Source organism: Pimephales promelas, chromosome 2 (assembly GCF_988280905.1).
Source record: "Pimephales promelas chromosome 2, fPimPro1.hap1.1, whole genome shotgun sequence".
Lineage (NCBI taxonomy): Eukaryota > Metazoa > Chordata > Actinopteri > Cypriniformes > Leuciscidae > Pimephales > Pimephales promelas.
The window spans coordinates 19,872,567-19,892,637 of record NC_142770.1 but is presented as its reverse complement, the minus strand read 5'-3'; the positions used below and the strand labels follow the sequence as shown (position 1 = coordinate 19,892,637).

Here is a 20,071-nt window from a genome sequence, read left to right as displayed (position 1 = left end):
ACTGAGTGGTAGATGTTAGTGGTGTTGTTGACTGAGTGGTTGATGTTGGTGTTGTTGTTGACTGAATGGTAGATGTTGGTGTTGTTGTTGACTGAGTGGTAGATGTTGGAGTTGTTGACTGAATGGTAGATGTTGGTGTTGTTGTTGACTGAATGGTAGATGTTGGTGGTGTTGTTGACTGAGTGGTAGATGTTGGTGTTGTTGACTGAATGGTAGATGTTGGTGTTGTTGTTGACTGAGTGGTAGATGTTGGTGTTGTTGTTGACTGAATGGTAGATGTTGGTGTTGACTGAGTGGTAGATGTTGGTGTTGACTGAGTGGTAGATGTTGGTGTTGTTGTTGACTGAGTGGTAGATGTTAGTGGTGTTGTTGACTGAATGGTAGATGTTGGTGTTGTTGTTGACTGAATGGTAGATGTTGGTGTTGGTGTTGACTGAGTGGTAGATGTTGGTGTTGTTGTTGACTGAGTGGTAGATGTTGGTGGTGTTGTTGACTGAATGGTAGATGTTGGTGTTGTTGACTGAATGGTAGATGTTGGTGTTGTTGTTGACTGAATGGTAGATGTTGGTGTTGTTGTTGACTGAATGGTAGATGTTGGTGTTGTTGTTGACTGAGTGGTAGATGTTGGTGTTGTTGTTGACTGAGTGGTAGATGTTGTTGTAGACTGAATGGTAGATGTTGGTGTTGTTGTTGACTGAATGGTAGATGTTGGTGTTGTTGTTGACTGAATGGTAGATGTTGGTGTTGACTGAGTGGTAGATGTTGGTGTTGTTGTTGACTGAGTGGTAGATGTTAGTGGTGTTGTTGACTGAATGGTAGATGTTGGTGTTGTTGTTGACTGAATGGTAGATGTTGGTGGTGTTGTTGACTGAATGGTAGATGTTGGTGTTGTTGTTGACTGAATGATAGATGTTGGTGTTGTTGTTGACTGAGTGGTAGATGTTGGTGGTGTTGTTGACTGAGTGGTTGATGTTGGTGTTGTTGTTGACTGAATGATAGATGTTGGTGTTGTTGTTGACTGAGTGGTAGATGTTGGTGGTGTTGTTGACTGAGTGGTAGATGTTGGTGTTGTTGTTGACTGAGTGGTAGATGTTGGTGTTGTTGTTGACTGAGTGGTAGATGTTAGTGGTGTTGTTGACTGAATGGTAGATGTTGGTGTTGTTGTTGACTGAGTGGTAGATGTTGGTGGTGTTGTTGACTGAGTGGTAGATGTTGGTGTTGTTGTTGACTGAATGGTAGATGTTGGTGTTGTTGTTGACTGAATGGTAGATGTTGGTGTTGTTGTTGACTGAGTGGTAGATGTTGGTGTTGTTGTTGACTGAGTGGTAGATGTTGGTGTTGTTGTTGACTGAGTGGTAGATGTTGGTGTTGTTGTTGACTGAATGGTAGATGTTGGTGTTGACTGAGTGGTAGATGTTGGTGTTGTTGTTGACTGAGTGGTAGATGTTAGTGGTGTTGTTGACTGAGTGGTAGATGTTAGTGGTGTTGTTGACTGAGTGGTAGATGTTGGTGTTGTTGTTGACTGAGTGGTAGATGTTGGTGTTGTTGTTGACTGAATGGTAGATGTTGGTGTTGTTGTTGACTGAGTGGTAGATGTTGGTGTTGTTGTTGACTGAGTGGTAGATGTTGGTGTTGTTGTTGACTGAGTGGTAGATGTTGGTGTTGTTGTTGACTGAATGGTAGATGTTGGTGTTGACTGAGTGGTAGATGTTGGTGTTGTTGTTGACTGAGTGGTAGATGTTAGTGGTGTTGTTGACTGAGTGGTAGATGTTGGTGTTGTTGTTGACTGAGTGGTAGATGTTAGTGGTGTTGTTGACTGAATGGTAGATGTTGGTGTTGTTGTTGACTGAATGGTAGATGTTGGTGTTGTTGTTGACTGAATTGTAGATGTTGGTGTTGTTGTTGACTGAGTGGTAGATGTTGGTGGTGTTGACTGAATGGTAGATGTTGGTGTTGTTGTTGACTGAATGGTAGATGTTGGTGTTGACTGAGTGGTAGATGTTGGTGTTGTTGTTGACTGAGTGGTAGAAGTTGGTGTTGTTGTTGACTGAGTGGTAGATGTTGGTGTTGTTGTTGACTGAATGGTAGATGTTGGTGTTGTTGTTGACTGAATGGTAGATGTTGGTGTTGTTGTTGACTGAATGGTAGATGTTGGTGTTGGTGTTGACTGAATGGTAGATGTTGGTGTTGTTGTTGTTGACTGAGTGGTAGATGTTGGTGGTGTTGTTGACTGAGTGGTTGATGGTGGTGTTGTTGACTGAGTGGTAGATGTTAGTGGTGTTGTTGACTGAATGTTAGATGTTGGTGTTGTTGTTGACTGAATGTTAGATGTTGGTGGTGTTGTTGACTGAATGGTAGATGTTGGTGTTGTTGTTGACTGAATGGTAGATGTTGGTGTTGTTGTTGACTGAGTGGTAGATGTTGGTGGTGTTGTTGACTGAGTGGTTGATGTTGGTGGTGTTGTTGACTGAGTGGTAGATGTTGGTGTTGTTGTTGACTGAATGGTAGATGTTGGTGGTGTTGTTGACTGAGTGGTAGATGTTGGTGTTGTTGACTGAATGGTAGATGTTGGTGGTGTTGTTGACTGAATGGTAGATGTTGGTGTTGTTGTTGACTGAGTGGTAGATGTTGGTGTTGTTGACTGAATGGTAGATGTTGGTGTTGTTGTTGACTGAATGGTAGATGTTGGTGTTGTTGTTGACTGAGTGGTAGATGTTGGTGTTGTTGTTGACTGAATGGTAGATGTTGGTGTTGTTGTTGACTGAATGGTAGATGTTAGTGGTGTTGTTGACTGAATGGTAGATGTTGGTGTTGTTGTTGACTGAATGGTAGATGTTGGTGTTGTTGTTGACTGAATGGTAGATGTTGGTGTTGTTGTTGACTGAATGGTAGATGTTGGTGTTGTTGTTGACTGAATGGTAGATGTTTGTGGTGTTGTTGTTGACTGAATGGTAGATGTTGGTGTTGTTGTTGACTGAATGGTAGATGTTGGTGTTGTTGTTGACTGAATGGTAGATGTTGGTGTTGACTGAGTGGTAGATGTTGGTGTTGTTGTTGACTGAATGGTAGATGTTGGTGTTGTTGTTGACTGAATGGTAGATGTTGGTGTTGTTGTTGACTGAATGGTAAATGTTGGTGTTGTTGTTGACTGAGTGGTAGATGTTGGTGGTGTTGTTGACTGAGTGGTAGATGTTGGTGTTGTTGACTGAATGGTAGATGTTGGTGTTGTTGTTGACTGAATGGTAGATGTTGGTGTTGTTGTTGACTGAGTGGTAGATGTTGGAGTTGTTGACTGAATGGTAGATGTTGGTGTTGTTGTTGACTGAATGGTAGATGTTGGTGGTGTTGTTGACTGAGTGGTAGATGTTGGTGTTGTTGACTGAATGGTAGATGTTGGTGTTGTTGTTGACTGAGTGGTAGATGTTGGTGTTGTTGACTGAATGGTAGATGTTAGTGGTGTTGTTGACTGAATGGTAGATGTTGGTGTTGTTGACTGAATGGTAGATGTTGGTGTTGTTGTTGACTGAATGGTAGATGTTGGTGTTGTTGTTGACTGAATGGTAGATGTTGGTGTTGTTGTTGACTGAATGGTAGATGTTGGTGTTGACTGAGTGGTAGATGTTGGTGTTGTTGTTGACTGAATGGTAGATGTTGGTGTTGTTGTTGACTGAGTGGTAGATGTAGGTGTTGTTGTTGACTGAGTGGTAGATGTTGGTGGTGTTGTTGACTGAATGGTAGATGTTGGTGTTGTTGTTGACTGAATGGTAGATGTTGGTGTTGTTGTTGACTGAATGGTAGATGTTGGTGTTGTTGTTGACTGAGTGGTAGATGTTGGTGTTGTTGTTGACTGAATGGTAGATGTTGGTGTTGTTGACTGAGTGGTAGATGTTGGTGTTGTTGACTGAGTGGTAGATGTTGGTGGTGGTGTTGACTGAGTGGTAGATGTTGGTGGTGTTGTTGACTGAGTGGTAGATGTTGGTGTTGTTGTTGACTGAATTGTAGATGTTGGTGTTGTTGTTGACTGAATGGTAGATGTTGGTGTTGTTGTTGACTGAATGGTAGATGTTGGTGTTGTTGTTGACTGAATGGTAGATGTTGGTGTTGTTGTTGACTGAGTGGTAGATGTTAGTGGTGTTGTTGACTGAATGGTAGATGTTGGTGTTGTTGACTGAATGGTAGATGTTGGTGTTGTTGTTGACTGAGTGGTAGATGTTGGTGGTGTTGTTGACTGAGTGGTAGATGTTGGTGTTGTTGACTGAATGATAGATGTTGGTGTTGTTGTTGACTGAGTGGTAGATGTTGGTGGTGTTGTTGACTGAATGGTAGATGTTGGTGTTGTTGTTGACTGAGTGGTAGAAGTTGGTGTTGTTGATGACTGAGTGGTAGATGTTGGTGGTGTTGTTGACTGAATGGTAGATGTTGGTGTTGTTGTTGACTGAATGGTAGATGTTGGTGTTGTTGTTGACTGAGTGGTAGATGTTGGTGTTGTTGACTGAATGGTAGATGTTAGTGGTGTTGTTGACTGAATGGTAGATGTTGGTGTTGTTGACTGAATGGTAGATGTTGGTGTTGTTGTTGACTGAATGGTAGATGTTGGTGTTGTTGTTGACTGAATGGTAGATGTTGGTGTTGTTGTTGACTGAATGGTAGATGTTGGTGTTGACTGAGTGGTAGATGTTGGTGTTGTTGTTGACTGAATGGTAGATGTTAGTGGTGTTGTTGACTGAATGGTAGATGTTAGTGGTGTTGTTGACTGAGTGGTAGATGTTGGTGTTGTTGTTGACTGAATGGTAGATGTTGGTGGTGTTGTTGTTGACTGAGTGGTAGATGGTGGTGTTGTTTCCATTTGTGTTGTGGTTTCAGTTGTTGTTGGTGGATCTACTGTTGTTGATTCAGCTGTTGTCATTGATTCAGATGTAGTTATGGGCAAAGTTGATGTTTCCATTTGAGTTGTGGTTTTAGGTGTTGTTGGTGGATCTACCGTTGTAGTTTCAGCTGTTGTCGTTGATTCAGATGTAGTTATGGGCAAAGTTGATGTTTCCATTTGAGTTGTGGTTTTAGGTGTTGTTGGTGGATCTACCGTTGTATTTTCAGCTGTTGTCGATGATTCAGATGTAGATGTGGGCATAGTTGATGTTTCCGTTTCGGATGTAGATGTGGTTTCAGTTGTCATTGATTCAGATGTAAATGCTGACGTAGTTAATGTTTCTGGTTCAGTTGTAGATGTGGTTTCAGTTGGTGTAGGTTCAGCAATTGTTGTTAGAGCAGATTCAATTACTGCTATAGTTGAATTATCTGTTTGATCTAAAGATGTATTTCCTTGAGCTGTTGATTGTGCAGCTAGTGATGTAAAAAATAAATTAATAATAAAGTTTCAATAGATAAAATAGAAGACAAGCATAAGATTGCAGAGGCAGACAATAGTGACTAATAGTGGAGAAATAGTAAGTGGAAATGACCCATATGTGACCTATAATTGAATTGTTGAACTCTGTTTCAACATGTTTTAAAATTAATTAGATGCTTTGTTGATCTCTCTAACCAAGCACTAACAAGTATAATTCTTTGTGTAATTTTCACATGTAACACTGAAACATTTCAGTGAAATCAGGTTAAAATCAAATCATGAACACCTCCTCAACTTCACTTGCCCTTAATAAAACAGCTTAATGGCACTGGAGGAAAGACAGAAATTCTCCTTCAATACATGAAGCTCAAGAAGATAAATTAGTTCATTATATTTAATCATGAGGCTTCCAGTCTGGAGAAAGTTTTACTACACAGATTCTAAAACTGAAGGTTCAAGAACAATTGTATGAATATATATTAATTGTGTGAATATACACATATATTCACACAATTGTTGATGATCAGGAAGTCAAAGATAATCAGGAAGTCAAAGATGATCAGGAAGTCAAAAGAAACCTCAAAGTTACTTCCTTGAAATGACTATCATATGTAGTTCTTGCTAACGAATTGTGTTACGAACTCAATTTATGTTTCATGCTCCTTTTTTGGGTCCCTTTAACTGCATGGAAGAGAAAACAGGGGTGCGTTTCCCGAAAGCATCGTTGCCCAAATATGGTCGCAAGTTCCATCGTTATCAGCAGTTCAACGATTCAGTGTTTCTGAAACCAGCGTACCAGCGAACATTCGCAAACAGCATCGCAAAGCTGTGTGGTTTGAACGATAGATCTCGACCTGCGTTAAAAGCATAGTTTCTAGATTGCATGACATATGGGACTTCATAAATCCTTATCTTGAGCAAAATAAGCAAGCTGACATTTAACTGTGTCTTCAATTTAGAATACATACAAATGTCATTTACGTCTTTCTGCATGAGTTTGCCAAGAGATTTAAAGGATCATTCCAGCTCTGGAAAGATGAATGTGTATTTAAAATGGGCAATTTATGTAGAAGAAATGTGAAATTATTTTTTAATTTGAAGCTTTCTAGACTGAGAAAAGGCAGAAAATGTATTTTTGGCTTATGAGGATGAAAGACAACAACTCCCAGAATGCACTTGCTTCACTGCCCTAGGAGGCCATGCCTATCGGTAACAGAGCGCAGTCATTAAACAACAAGTCTAGGCTCCTAGTGAGTCTCCGTGATGAGTCTGCCCAGGATTTTGAAATCTCCCAAAATGTTCGGGATTCGGCTTTTGCTTTCTACACTCACCATTCATCATGTTTACTGTGGCGAGCAGGACGAATGAGGGCCGGGGGAGAACAATGTGAGTCATGTTTACTGTGGCGAACAGGACGAGTGAGGGCCGCGGGAGAACGGCGCGAGTCATGTTTACTGTGGCGAGCGGGATGAGTGAGGGCCGCGGGAGAACGGCGCGAGTCATGTTTACTGTGGCGAGCGGGATGAGTGAGGGCCTGCGGGAGAACGGCGCGAGGCCGGTGACGTGATTACCGATGAGCGACACCTGTGAGACGCAAGTTACCGGTCTCGTATCTGTAATGTATTGTGCATGCAAATCTATTTCATGCATTATGGTAGTTTCTCCGTGGCTGTGGTGAACGCTGATGGGAGCAGCGTGTGTGTAATGTGAGAGCGGAAGTGTAAGCACGGAGCAGTAAAGCTTATCTGCAGTGAAATGGTTGTCCGTGTCGTTCCTCTTTATAGTAAAACATAACAGTGGCGACGAGGTGGTTTTGGAAACCTCAGTGCATAGAGTGAACAAGAAAGACTCAACAAAAACAACGGTATAGAAGAGGTAATTGAACTGGTGCGAGTCAAGCAATAGCGTATGAAGGCAGTGACAGTCACATGCTGAGCTCGTGGGAGTAGAGCGACATCTAGAGGACGAAATGATTACAACAGCCACGAAGGTAACAGTTCACATTCACTGCTCGAAATTGCAGACATATATATAAAAAGAGAAAGAAAAAAAAGTGGAAAAGGAACACCATAATAATAAAGGAAAAGAAAATGGCCACAATAGGACGAGTGCCTGAGTTTGACAGCACCAAAGAGGATTTTGATACCTATTTGGAGAGATTTGAGCGATGGCTGGCAGCAAATGAAATTGACAGTGAAAAAAAGCAAATGTTTTCCTCGAATATGGCCTTTTGAAAAGTTTAGTTGAGCCAGGAAAAGTGATTGATTTATCATACCAGGAAATTTCTCAGACCCTTTCGGACCACTTCAAGCCCAAGCCAATTCTGATTGCAGAACGTTTCAGATTTTACCAACGCAACCAAAGTCCTGGGGAAAAAAAATCTGATTACATTCTGGCATTAAAACGTCTGGCAAGTTCATGTAAGTTTGGAACATTTCTGGATGATGCTCTCAGAGACAAATTTGTCTGTGGACTTTCGGGAGAAGTTTATCACAGGAGAAAAGGACTTGTCAGAAAAGGACTTGACTTTCAAGAAAGCCTGTGATGTTGCTCTTGCATTGGAACTAGCGCAAAAGGACACAAAACAGCTGAGTGCCCAGGCGGCCTTAAAGGACAGAAGTGTGCATAAGGTGCAAAATGTTGGTGGGGGCAGAGAGAAATACAGAGGATGGGGAAATTCTCAGTACAGTTCTAAAAAAAGGGGCCCAGCAGAAACCTTTACCCAAGCATAGAGGCAACTGTTACCGCTGTGGGAGAGGCAACCACCATCCCACAGAATGTCACTATCGAAATGAGAAATGCCACAACTGTGGAAAAGTTGGACACTTACAGCGTGTATGTAAGAATCACAAAACACAGCGGCTAGACAATGGTCAATATGTGGACATATCCGCGGACATATCCGACAATCAGTGTGCAGTGGAAGATGACCTGTTTGAGCTCTTCACTGTCTACTCTGCACAAGACAAGGCAGATGGCATTTACATTGATCTTCAGCTTAATGGCATAACAGTTAGCATGCAACTAGACACAGGAGCCTCTTTGTCTTTGATTCCGGAACATATCTATACTGAAAAATTAAAAGACTGTTCATTGAGCCCAACCGCCATTCATCTGGCCTCGTATACTGGAGACAAAATCCCTGTGTTGGGTGAGATCAAGGTTCCAGTCACATATGAGGGACAACAGTGTTCACTTCCATTGATTGTGGTCAAAGGAGACAAACCCCCATTGCTGGGACGCAACTGGCTCCAGAAAATTTCCTTAAACTGGAGTAAGATCTTCAGTGTGAGACATGTCACACCAGTGAGTGTTTCTTCCCTCTCTGATGTACATGAAAAACACAAACAGCTTTTTCAAGATGGCTATGGCAAAATTAGTGCTTTTAAAGCAAAAGTGAGAGTGCAAGAAGGATCTCAGCCTATATTTCATAAGCCAAGACCTGTTCCGTATGCTCTGAAGGAAGCAGTAGAAAGGGAACTTGATCGCCTGGAGAGGAACGGAATTATCTCTCGGGTTGGAAGGAGCGATTGGGCAGCACCCATTGTGGTTGTTCCAAAGAAAGACAAGTCAGTTAGGCTGTGTGGCGATTATAAAGTCACAGTGAACAAATGTATTCTTGCAGAGGAATATCCGTTACCTAACGTGGAGGATCTTTTTGCCACATTGGCCGGGGGAAAAGTCTTCAGTAAGATTGACCTGTCTTTTGCATACCAGCAGCTGGAGTTGGATGCTGAATCCGAGCAGTACCTTACCATAAACACGCACAAGGGTCTGTTTAAGTACCATCGTTTGGCCTATGGAATTTCTACGGCACCTGCGATTTTCCAACACACAATGGACCAAATTCTGCAGGGACTTCAAAATGTAGTGTGTTTCATGGATTATATTCTGGTCTCTGCGCCATCTCCTGAGGAACATCTTAAAGTTCTGGACAAAGTGCTGTCACGACTACAGCAACATGGAATAAGAGTAAAGAAATCAAAATGTGAATTCCTCTGTAAGTCTGTGGAATACTTGGGATTCAAGATTGATGAAAAAGGAGTGCATCCAACCGAGAGCAAGGTGGAAGCGATCGTGAAGGCCCCGGCTCCAACTAATGTCTCAGAATTACGTTCCTTTCTGGGACTTCTGAACTACTATGGGAAGTTTGTAGCAAATCTTTCCACGCTGTTGCACCCGCTCCACCGATTGTTACAGAGCAATGTAAGTTGGCAATGGTCTTTGCAGTGTGCTCAAGCTTTCAACGCCTGCAAACAGCACCTGTTGTCAAGCAAGTGGTTAGCTCACTATGATCCCAAAAAGCCACTGAGACTCGCCTGTGACGCCTCTCCCTATGGCGTCCGCAGTTATCTCACATGTGCTACCTTCAGGGGAAGAACACCCTATTGCGTTTGCATCAAGGACGCTGACAGCAAGTGAAAAAAACTATGCGCAATCACGTTTAAGCCACTAAATTAGTTTAGTCCGGCTATACATACAACCGCGAACAGCACATGTTGTCCCTGAGCTCCGTAACGACATCTCTCATAAAGATTTGTGTCTTTAAATAGTAAAATAATTCTCCGAAAAACAGCTAGCCTCTTCGCTAACTAACACACAAAATACCATTGGAATGCTACTTCCGCCGCGTCACCGGAAGTTTCACCCACTTTATTTTTTATAGGAGCGCCCCTCGGAAACTTGTGGATACATGTTGTAAATTCTGAACACAAAAAAAGTTACGGACTGCATCTGTTTTGACTAAGTTACTACCGTCAATGTTTACTCAAACTATAATCTCACTACTTCTGTAACGTTAATCATTTGAATATGTGTAACATAAATATTGATACTGTGTGATTATAAAGCAGTTTCATATCGACAACTGCTCTCTCTCTCAGCGCAAACTGATTTGAATGTACGTGACTTGGCGTGCGCGTGTTTACATTAAATGCAGCGCGTGTGAGAGCAAATCGCAACTTCAGTGGTGAAGTTTTTGTCATTTAGGAATAAGACGGCGTAGGTGTTTGAACCGAAATCTTTTAAAGATTAATCATGCAGCTCTACTCTCTCTCTCTGTCTGCACCTTGAGGTGAGACGCTAAAGGATAATCTACTCCCAGGAATGTACGCGGAACGCGCCACTGACTTCAGACCAGGTTTTTTCAAAAAACAATTGTTTTCTGGAACTGCAAAATAGCATTAGGGAATGTTTGCGCCGAAACACGCCTCCTTTGTTGCGCCGACCCGTCCAGGGAGTAGGGTTGGGAACCGAGAACAAATTCAACATATCGCGTGTGAGAGCAAATCGCAACTTCAGTGGTGAAGTTTTTGTCATTTTGTCAGGTTTTGTCAAAACCTGGTCTAAAGTCAGTGGCGCGTTCCGCGTACATTCAGATGCTATTTTAAGCGTGCATTGGCCATAATACAGAGTGTGAACAAAACGCATACACTGTAGATGAATCTCTCATCAACACAGATGCATTTTACTTTTTACAAATGACACATTATTATAAGGACAAATATTAAAACACAAGGGGAATCATTGTTGTGTCCATAACGATGGGAAAGATAGGCATAAAGCTTACACATTTACCCCAATTATTATATGCATTTTTAACCGAAGCTAATTTGGGTGGGTTTGTCTTATCCCCAATGCCACTTCTCTTTCTTTTACGGCCCTGACGAGAACGTCGATCTCCTCGGCTGTGAACCGATTGAAGCGCGCCTGGTAAATGCGCCGTTATAATAGTATTACGCCATGGAACAAGCGCACCTCGTTCATCACGCTCTTAAAGGGAATGTGAAATGACGCTCTTATTGGTTTGTTCCCGTTACGCCCAAACCACACCTATGAATAATGAAGCTACTTCAAACCAACCCCTTTTAAATTTGCGTTGAGCGCAAGAGTCATTTATCCCCCCGGTTAAATAGCAACAGCGCCCAAGACCCGCCCACAACGTTACTTGATACTTGCGTTTCAGATCGTTAAAATAGGGCCCTAGATGCCCTATTGGCCGCTGGGCACTGAGAAATCCGGCCGCCATCTTGAACCGGTTGTATTCCTAGTTTCGTTGCGTGGCAGCAGATAAGATGCCAGAATACGGAGGAGCATTTTAAAAATAGGGCCCGGGGGAATACTTTTCACAAGTAAATTTTAACATTACCGTTCAATTGGTTGTATTTTGTGAATAGAATATTACCAGATAATTGAGAAAGAAGGATCTTCGATATTACTGTACTGTAATCATAACCAGCTAACGTTAACTAGGTTATGTTAGAGAGAGAGTGTGTGTGTAAGAGACGGTGTTGGTCAAGTTACTTGGAAATGGTAATTAGTTACTGATTACTGATTACTTCTCCAAGAATGATTTATAGATAAACTCATCTTTATGCATTTGACTGACCGGGATGACACTTCAGTGCGAGAAATCGGCGGTGTGGCGTGTGAGAGTTGGCAGCTCTGCTGATCTCTCCCACGCTCCTGATGTCGCATTGTTATTCACGCACCGACGCACAACTCATGTCACGAGACAGTCTCACTAAACAAAATCACGGTTAACTAACGCAGTAACACAGCCTGTTTAAGGGGAAGTAACAGTAATCTAATTACTGTTTTTTCAATTGTAATCTTACTTTACTCATTACTTGAAAAACATTAATCGGATTACAGTAACGCATTACTGCCCATCACTGGTGAGAGAGAAAGAGAGAGAGTGGGAGAGAGTGTGTGTGTCTGTTCATGTTTGTTTGTGTCTGCTCATGTTTGTTTGTGTGTCTGTTCGTGTGTGTGTGTCACAAATCATAAATTGTTTCCTCAACTTATTAAAATATCTTACTTTACTGCAACTACCTGTTTCTGCTTCTGTATTGAAGAAATACAAATTTATTCAATGTTTCATTAAGGTTTAACAGTATTTTCAACTGTAAAATGTATACAGTGTTTACCATTTTGAGGCCAATAAGATTAAGCCAAGCATTCCAGGTGTCATACATTAGCTTTTGTCTTTATGCGCTTCCTGGCCATTAAGTTCAAGATTCAGCTTTGCTTTTGTAATGGTAAAAGTGTGACCACGCTGGTCAGACTGATTAGATTAGCGTCTCTGGTAATCTGCTGAATCATTTACATTTGCTTTGTTTCAAGAGACTCCTCCTCAATTTCACTCCTCCAGATTAGCATCTCAGGGCACAGAAACCTGCTATGCTGATGAACTGAGATGCCTGTTGAATCATTTACATTGCTTTTGTTTCAGTTTCGCCCCCCTCAATGTAAACTCCTCCCCTCTAAATGTATAAATTGTAAGGGAATGTTTTCCCTTAGTTAGACTATCTTAGACTATCTTTGAGATGACTACAGCTACGCAATAAAGAACGTCTGCGTGAAAGATACCTCAAGAGTCTCCTGGTCTGTTGCGTGGAAGAATAAAAAACTTCACTACAGTATCATATTTACAGTGTGTGATTTATAAAATGCATTATATCCCAAATTGTGTCTGGTCACTTTATTGCTTATATCAGAATATTATATTACTGTCAAGCCTACTATGGAAATTAAAATACTACGAACCAAGTGTCTTGTATCATAGCAACATGAATGACCTTTGCAGCAAAAAAAAAAAAAAAAAACCATGTGAAAATCAGTTCGGTATTCAGTGAGGTGTGATTAATTTAATGTGCTGACAGCTCATTTCACACGCCATACAGATTACACTGAGCGGAGCGGGTGACCGGTTAGCAAGTTGACTTCTTCAACATTGTTTCGTACTATGGTAGTGAGGCATCCGAGTTACGCCGTTGTACGGGAAATGCACCCCAGGGCGATTCACTCACACAAAGAGTGTTTTGTTTTGGCTTGTTTGTGTTTGATGTCAGGGAATGAAACATCCTAAACTGCCGCCTGCTGTGCCGAGTCTAACCCCACAAAGCTATGCAGAATCAAGTGTCTTATAACGGTTGCTGCTGTCAGCACATCACCCTTTACAGTTACACTACCCTGGGACCCACATACCCAGGTAAGTCACGTAACCTGCTTCGTTAAATAGGCCTACCCCTCAGCCACAACAGCTTAAAGTGCTGTGACAGGGAAGTTACATTTTGTGTTCATTGTTACAGTTCAGTTGTGTTATTGATTGCTTTTTTTACCTTTGGCACAAACACAATCAAAATTTGCAGGAAGAATGTTTGCTTTGCCCTTTGGCAGGTGGTTTTGGAATGTAATGCGTACTTGTTAAGGCATTTAAGGAGTTGTAGAGCAAGAACTGAGTTATTATAGCACCGATAAACTTAAATAAGCAGATCGAAACTTCACCCACTTTTGTGAAGAGCAGTTTCAGTACTGAATCACCATGTATACTATAAGTTCACAAGAGAGAACCACATTTGTGCCTGGTTTGGGATTTTTATTTTTATTGAGATTTAACATCCAGTATTTTTAACATCCAATTAATTATTAATACTAAATTATTTCTTGGGTGTTTAGAATGTTGTATTAAATACTTTTACTGTATTAATGTACCAAACTTTAATACCAAATTAATTATTGTTACTGTTTCATTTTTCATTCTAAAAACTGTTCAAGCTGATCTGATTTCAGATTAACAGATTATAATTTAGGCTATTGTTCTTGCCAAAGACTTACTGCAATCTTTATATTCCTTAACATTATGGTGGTTTGAACAGTCATTCATGCGGTTTCTACCGTTAATTCAAATTCTACTCAAATATTAAATATTTGTCTCAATATCTCACAATATAGTCCTATTGTTTTAATAATTTTTGTGTGCAGAGATGTAATCTCTTACATGTGCTTTAGTCTTTAGTCATGATTATATTGTCACGTCAAATATACTCACACATTTAGATTTAAAAAATATATCTTATTCTTACCTGTTAGTATTGATCTACCAATCAGTGAAGCCAATCCAGCATATAAAATAAATCGATACATCTTTCAAGAGTTTGCTAACGAACTTAAAGCGAGAAAAATAACCTCTGAGAAGTAACCTAATGTGAATACTGCTTATTAATGACTGATCATCTTCTGATTGATTTATTTGGAAACTGACGGAGGATTGATCTGTTTTGACATCAACCTAAAACTGTTCTTAAACTCCACCCATCCATTATTTCATACTAATATAACAGGTTATTAGAGTGGGTCAGAGTGTGTTCAGTAAGATTTCTTTTTTTTTAATCTGGTACAACTTTACAAGAAGGTTTCATTTGTTAACATTAGTTATAAATACAAATACTTAAGCATTTATTAATCTTAGTTAAGGTTTATTTCAACATCGACAAACATTTAAGTTATATCTCTTCATTTTTTAATGGACTTGGCTGACATGAGCCAACAATGGACAGTTAAATTTTTATTAAGTATAAATAAAGATGTTGAGATTCCAGGATAGATCACCGGAAAGTTTGATCCTATCTTCTGTGTGGTTCCCTTTGCCTTTGTTTGTTTAGGTTTGACATGTGCTCGCCAATCTGCTGGGTTTTTCTCATGTCATTTAATACCTTTAATAATCCTCTTTTAAAGATTGTCTTGAGCGTTAAAGCTGTTTTCTCACTGTAGTGCTTTGTTTGTTACGTGTTTAGCTGTTAGACATCATTATCCTAGTTTGGATTCTGTATAGAAACTAATTTACATAATCATTGTATCTCCTTCTGTAACATATGCTAAGACACATTTGGTTATTAAAAGGCTTGGGGGATTTGTCTTACGGATGTATCTCAAGCTGTCTAGTATGGCAGCTCGAGCACCATAAAGCCTAAAAGCCAATTTATACTTCTGAGTAGGGTGTGCGCAGTAGGTACGGTGTAGCATACGCACAGACGTGTACCATACTGCGTACCCTTCGCCGTAGCCTGACGCGCACCTCCTCAAAATGTTACTACACGTCGCGACTTGGTAGCATCGCATTTCCTCCTACGCATTTACGCACGTACCATCTCCTCCGACGTCTTCTCTCGTTTCTGCCCTTTACTTTTAGTAATTTCACTAAAATGAACTGTTGTTCCACCTCAATAAGCTCCAACTCCAACATGATCCGCTCTCTTTCAGGCACCATTGCTTGTAGTAACCTAGCCGCGAGGAATCTAAACACAATGAAACACAACCCTCCGCCGCCAGCTAGTGTTTCGGAGCAGTACTGCAGGGCAACCAAGACCTGAACGCAGAAGTATAAATGCTCACGACGGCGTCGCCTACGCCGTACACTACGGCGTACTCTCGACGCAGAAATATAAATTGGCCTTAAGTCTCTCACCAAATCCAAAGATTGTCAATACAAAATTTCATTCTCAAAGTGGTTCTGACTGAACCTACGTACTTGTTATAATTGTACTAATGTAAAATTGTACTATAATTATTCTAACACATTTGAACACAGTCACAGTGTCGTCTGTCTTCATCTGCACTACACTTCCCAGAATCCTCCTTGTCTCCACACCTGAACTCACTCCCTCAATTATCCACCTGTTCATCGTCTTCTTCATCAGTGTAACCTGTGATCACCTTGTTATGTTTGGCTCCTATAACCAGCTCCTGCTCCGCCATGCCCGCCTGCACATACTGCTCTGCCGAAGAGTCCTTTCCACCATGACCGCCCAAAGGGTCCTTTCCACCATGACTGCCCAAAGGGTCCTCTCCACCATGGGCGCCCGAAGGGTCCTCTCTGCTATGGGCGCTCGAAGGGTCCTCTCTCCCATGGCCGCCCAAAGGGTCTTCTCCACCATGGGCGCCCAAAGGGTCCTCTCCACCATCGGCGCCCAAAGGGTCCTCTCCGACATGGCTGCCCGAAAGGTCCTTTCCACCATGACCGCTCAAAGGGTCCTTTCCACCATGGGCGCCCAAATGGTCCTCTCCACCATGGGCGCCCAAAGGGTCCTCTCCACCATCGCGCCCAAAGGGTCCTCTCCGACATGGCTGCCCGAAAGGTCCTCTCCGCCACGGCCCCCTAAAGGGTCCTCTCCACCATGGGCGCCCAAAGGGTCCTCTCCAACATGGCTGCCCAAAAGGTCCTCTCCGCCATGGCCCCTGAAGTGTCCTCTCCACCATGGCCGCCCGAAGGGTCCCCTCCGCCATGGCCCCCGAAGGGTCCTCTCCACCATGGCCGCTCGAAGGGTCCTCTCCGCCATGGCCCCCGAAGGGTCCTCTCCACCATGGCCCCTGAAGGGTCCTCTCCGCCATGGCCCCCGAAGGGTCCTCTCCACCATGGCCCCTGAAGGGTCCTCTCCACCATGGCCGCCCGAAGGGTCCTTTCCACCATGACCGCCCAAAGGGTCCTTTCCACCATGGCCCCTGAAGGGTCCTCTCCACCATGGCCGCCCGAAGGGTCCTCTCCACCATGGGAGCCCGAAGGGTCCTCTCCGCCATGGGCGCCCGAAGGGTCCTCTCCACCATGGCCGCCCGAAGGGTCCTTTCCACCATGGCCGCCCGAAGGGTCCTTTCCACCATGGCCGCCCGAAGGGTCCTCTCCACCATGGGCCCCTGAAGGGTCCTCTCCACCATCGGCGCCCAAAGGGTCCTCTCCGACATGGCTGCCCGAAAGGTCCTTTCCACCATGACCGCCCAAAGGGTCCTTTCCACCATGGCCGCCCAAAGGGTCCTTTCCACCATGGCCGCCCAAAGGGTCCTCTCCACCATGGGCGCCCGAAGGGTCCTCTCCGCCATGGGCACTCGAAGGGTCCTCTCTCCCATGGCCGCCCAAAGGGTCTTCTCCACCATGGGCGCCCAAAGGGTCCTCTCCACCATCGCGCCCAAAGGGTCCTCTCCGACATGGCTGCTCGAAAGGTCCTCTCCGCCATGGCCCCCGAAGTGTCTTCTCCACCATGGCCGCCCGAAGGGTCCTCTCCGCCATGGCCCCCGAAGGGTCCTCTCCACCATGGGCGCCCAAAGGGTCCTCTCCAACATGGCTGCCCAAAAGGTCCTCTCCGCCATGGCCCCTGAAGTGTCCTCTCCACCATGGCCGCCCGAAGGGTCCCCTCCGCCATGGCCCCCGAAGGGTCCTCTCCACCATGGCCGCTCGAAGGGTCCTCTCCGCCATGGCCCCGAAGGGTCCTCTCCACCATGGCCCCTGAAGGGTCCTCTCCACCATGGGAGCCCGAAGGGTCCCCTCCGCCATGGCCCCCGAAGGGTCCTCTACACCATGGCCGCTCGAAGGGTCCTCTCCGCCATGGCCCCCGAAGGGTCCTCTCCACCATGGCCCCTGAAGGGTCCTCTCCGCCATGGCCCCCGAAGGGTCCTCTCCGCCATGGGCCCCGGAGGGTCCTCTCCACCATAGGCTCCTCTCTGCCCTGGCCACCTGCACATCCTGCTCTGCCCTAGAGGCTTCCTGCCCCTGTTAGGCCATGCCCTATTCAGCCTTCAGGATGCCCCCCCCCACCCTTGTAGATATTCTACGGAGCGAGGTCGCACCTTTTTGAAGGGGGACGTATTGTCATGGTGTTGTTTGAACCAGTCTGTCTTCATCTGCACTTCACTTCTCAGAATCCTCCAGCCCTGCCGAGCCTGCGCTCCACGTCAGCCCTCCCCGCAGGAGACCATTCACGTCCCGTCTGCCCAGCCAGAGACCATTCACATCCCGAATTCCCAGCCTGTTCCAAAGGCTTTTCTTCATTCTGTCACTCTCCCCAACAATTTTTTTTTTTTTGGGGGGGGGGGGGGCATAGTTCCTCACCGTGGCCGCCCAAGGGCCCACGGCAACCTGAAAAGTCTTCACCGCTCAATTATCTACCTGTCCTTCTTCATCAGTGTCACCTGTGATCACCTTATGTTTGATTTGTATCTGTATTTAGTTTTTTTCTGCCCAGTATGTCCTTGTCGGTTCTTGTCTATGTTACGTGGTTCTGTGTGTGATACCTACTGCCCGTCATCCTAAACCTGTAAGCCATTTGACGACACCTGTGACTAACACTTTCACTTTCGACTGCTTTGTTGTGTGAATATTGCAGACATACCATTCATTACAGTGACATTAACTCTCTCATTTATGGTAAGGAACAAAAGTTGTTGTTTTTTTTATTAAAAAAATGTAAATACATTTTTCTTATATGATACATTTAAAAATAAAGATTATCAATTGGCATCTTTGGTATAGTGGAAAAGGGTTCTTCAGTTTATGTTTTCTATGTGCTATAAATAAATGAAAATGTAAAAAAAAAATAGCAATAGCAAATTTAAAATAAGCATGGACTTAAATTTAATATAATGGGTGTATCCTTGCATTCCAGAATTGAACGTAAAAGAATGTACAAAGTCAATATGTCATGCTGTTCTACAGAAAGAGACAAGAGACTGTTTTCTTTGATTATAAACAAATGCTTCACGGTTACAGATTCCTAGTATGTAGCATTGTTAGAAATTAAATCTTGCGTATATAAACTATGCTGCTGATCTCAGTGTGTAAATGCTTCTCACTGGAGCTGTGTTCATGTCATGTCATAATTACCCTAACTTTGAGATGACAACACATGACATTCACGGAATTATTTTATGCCAACACGTATAGATATCAATGCTAAAGGTGGTGCAGCGGACACAATTAGGAGTTTTCAAGTTGTTATTATGAGTTCTACAAGAGTGTAAAATGCTTTTTACAAGTTGTTTTTTTTTTATAAGTTGGAAATTTATAAAATAAGAAATACAGTATATAACTATATGAAATACAAACTGTCACAGATATGTTAGCTTTGTTCCCTTTCAGTTTGGTCACGTTCGACGTAGTAAGACGTACTGTACTGATTGGGTTCACGCTTACGGAGCCTGTCCTCTTCGAGTCAACTTTGAAAAGAGCAAACTCGCCCCCGTAGAGAGGATCTCTTTTCTCACTATGGAGCTGGACTCGGTCCACCAGATGGCACGCCTCACAGAGGACTGTGTCCGGTCAGTGCTGAACTGCTTGAGTACTGTCAAGAGCAGAACAGTGGTCCCACTGAAACTTTTTCAGAGGCTCCTGGGGCATATGGCATCCACAGCCGCGGTAACGCCGCTCGGATTGCTTCATATGAAACTGCTTCAGCACTGGTTTCACGGCCGAGTCCTGAGATGGGTGTGGTAGAGCGGCATGATCCGTGTGACAATAACCCCGGCCTGCCGCCAAACCCTCAGCCTCCCTTTCTCCGGGCCGGAGTGCCCTTAGAACAAGTGTCCATGTATGCTGTGATCTCCTCAAATGCCTCCAACACCGGCTGGGGGGCCACGTACAGTGGGCATGGAGTAACGGGGGTCCGGGCAGGCCCCCAACTGCATTTACGAACTGTTACGAAGCTCAAACATGCTGCGTAACATGAGAATGAACCTCATTGGTTCTTGCTGAAGCTCAAACATGCTGCGTAACACGAGAATGAACCTCATTGGTTCTTGCTGAAGCTCAAACGAGCTGCGGAACATGAGAATGACAAATGTGCTGACAGAAAGCTCATCTAGCACCAGGTTATTTAGCGTTGACCAATGACGAGGTGTGTGCACAACACACTGGTAGTATCGGTGAGTCCCCATCAAAAGATTGCTTCACCCTCAGCTGACTCAGTGCTGACTCTTTGGAAGTCTGGCCATCTCTGTCATTTTCCTGACAAGTTAAAGGACGGTGATCTACAGCAATCAAGTGGCTTTCAAGGACAACTCCGGCGCTAAATGAACCTTAAGTCTAATTACACATTGTTACCTTGTCAACCGTTATCTGAGATTTGTTTTCATGATTGCCGAATGTAAATAGTTTTATCTCTAAAAACAGTTTAGCCT

The 20,071-nt window shown here is 43.5% G+C and overlaps 1 protein-coding gene across 1 annotated transcript; it reads right to left on the bottom strand.

The window, feature by feature from the left end:
* Positions 1 to 15: 15 nt before the first annotated feature.
* LOC148995846 (uncharacterized) lies at positions 16 to 14,382 on the bottom strand. The gene is made up of 6 exons (XM_089119152.1): positions 14,215 to 14,382; positions 4,230 to 5,340; positions 3,876 to 3,961; positions 3,669 to 3,757; positions 93 to 3,322; positions 16 to 31 (listed from the first exon to the last, which is right to left on the bottom strand). Exons 1-6 carry the CDS (start codon positions 14,273 to 14,275, stop codon positions 16 to 18), a joined length of 4,593 nt encoding a protein of 1,530 aa, XP_088975278.1. The 5' UTR covers positions 14,276 to 14,382.
* Positions 14,383 to 20,071: the final 5,689 nt, after the last annotated feature.

What these genes read in the sequence shown, in the direction of transcription:
- LOC148995846 (XM_089119152.1), bottom strand. Translation starts at nt 14,275, where the DNA reads ATGTATCGATTTATTTTATATGCTGGATTGGCTTCACTGATTGGTAGA. An exon ending in TGGTAGATCAATACTAACAG is followed by an intron (nt 5,341 to 14,214) that starts GTAAGAATAAGA and finishes TTACATCACTAG; the next exon opens with CTGCACAATCAACAGCTCAA. An exon ending in ACACCTACATCTACCACTCA is followed by an intron (nt 3,323 to 3,668) that starts GTCAACAACAAC and finishes TCTACCATTCAG; the next exon opens with TCAACAACAACACCAACATC.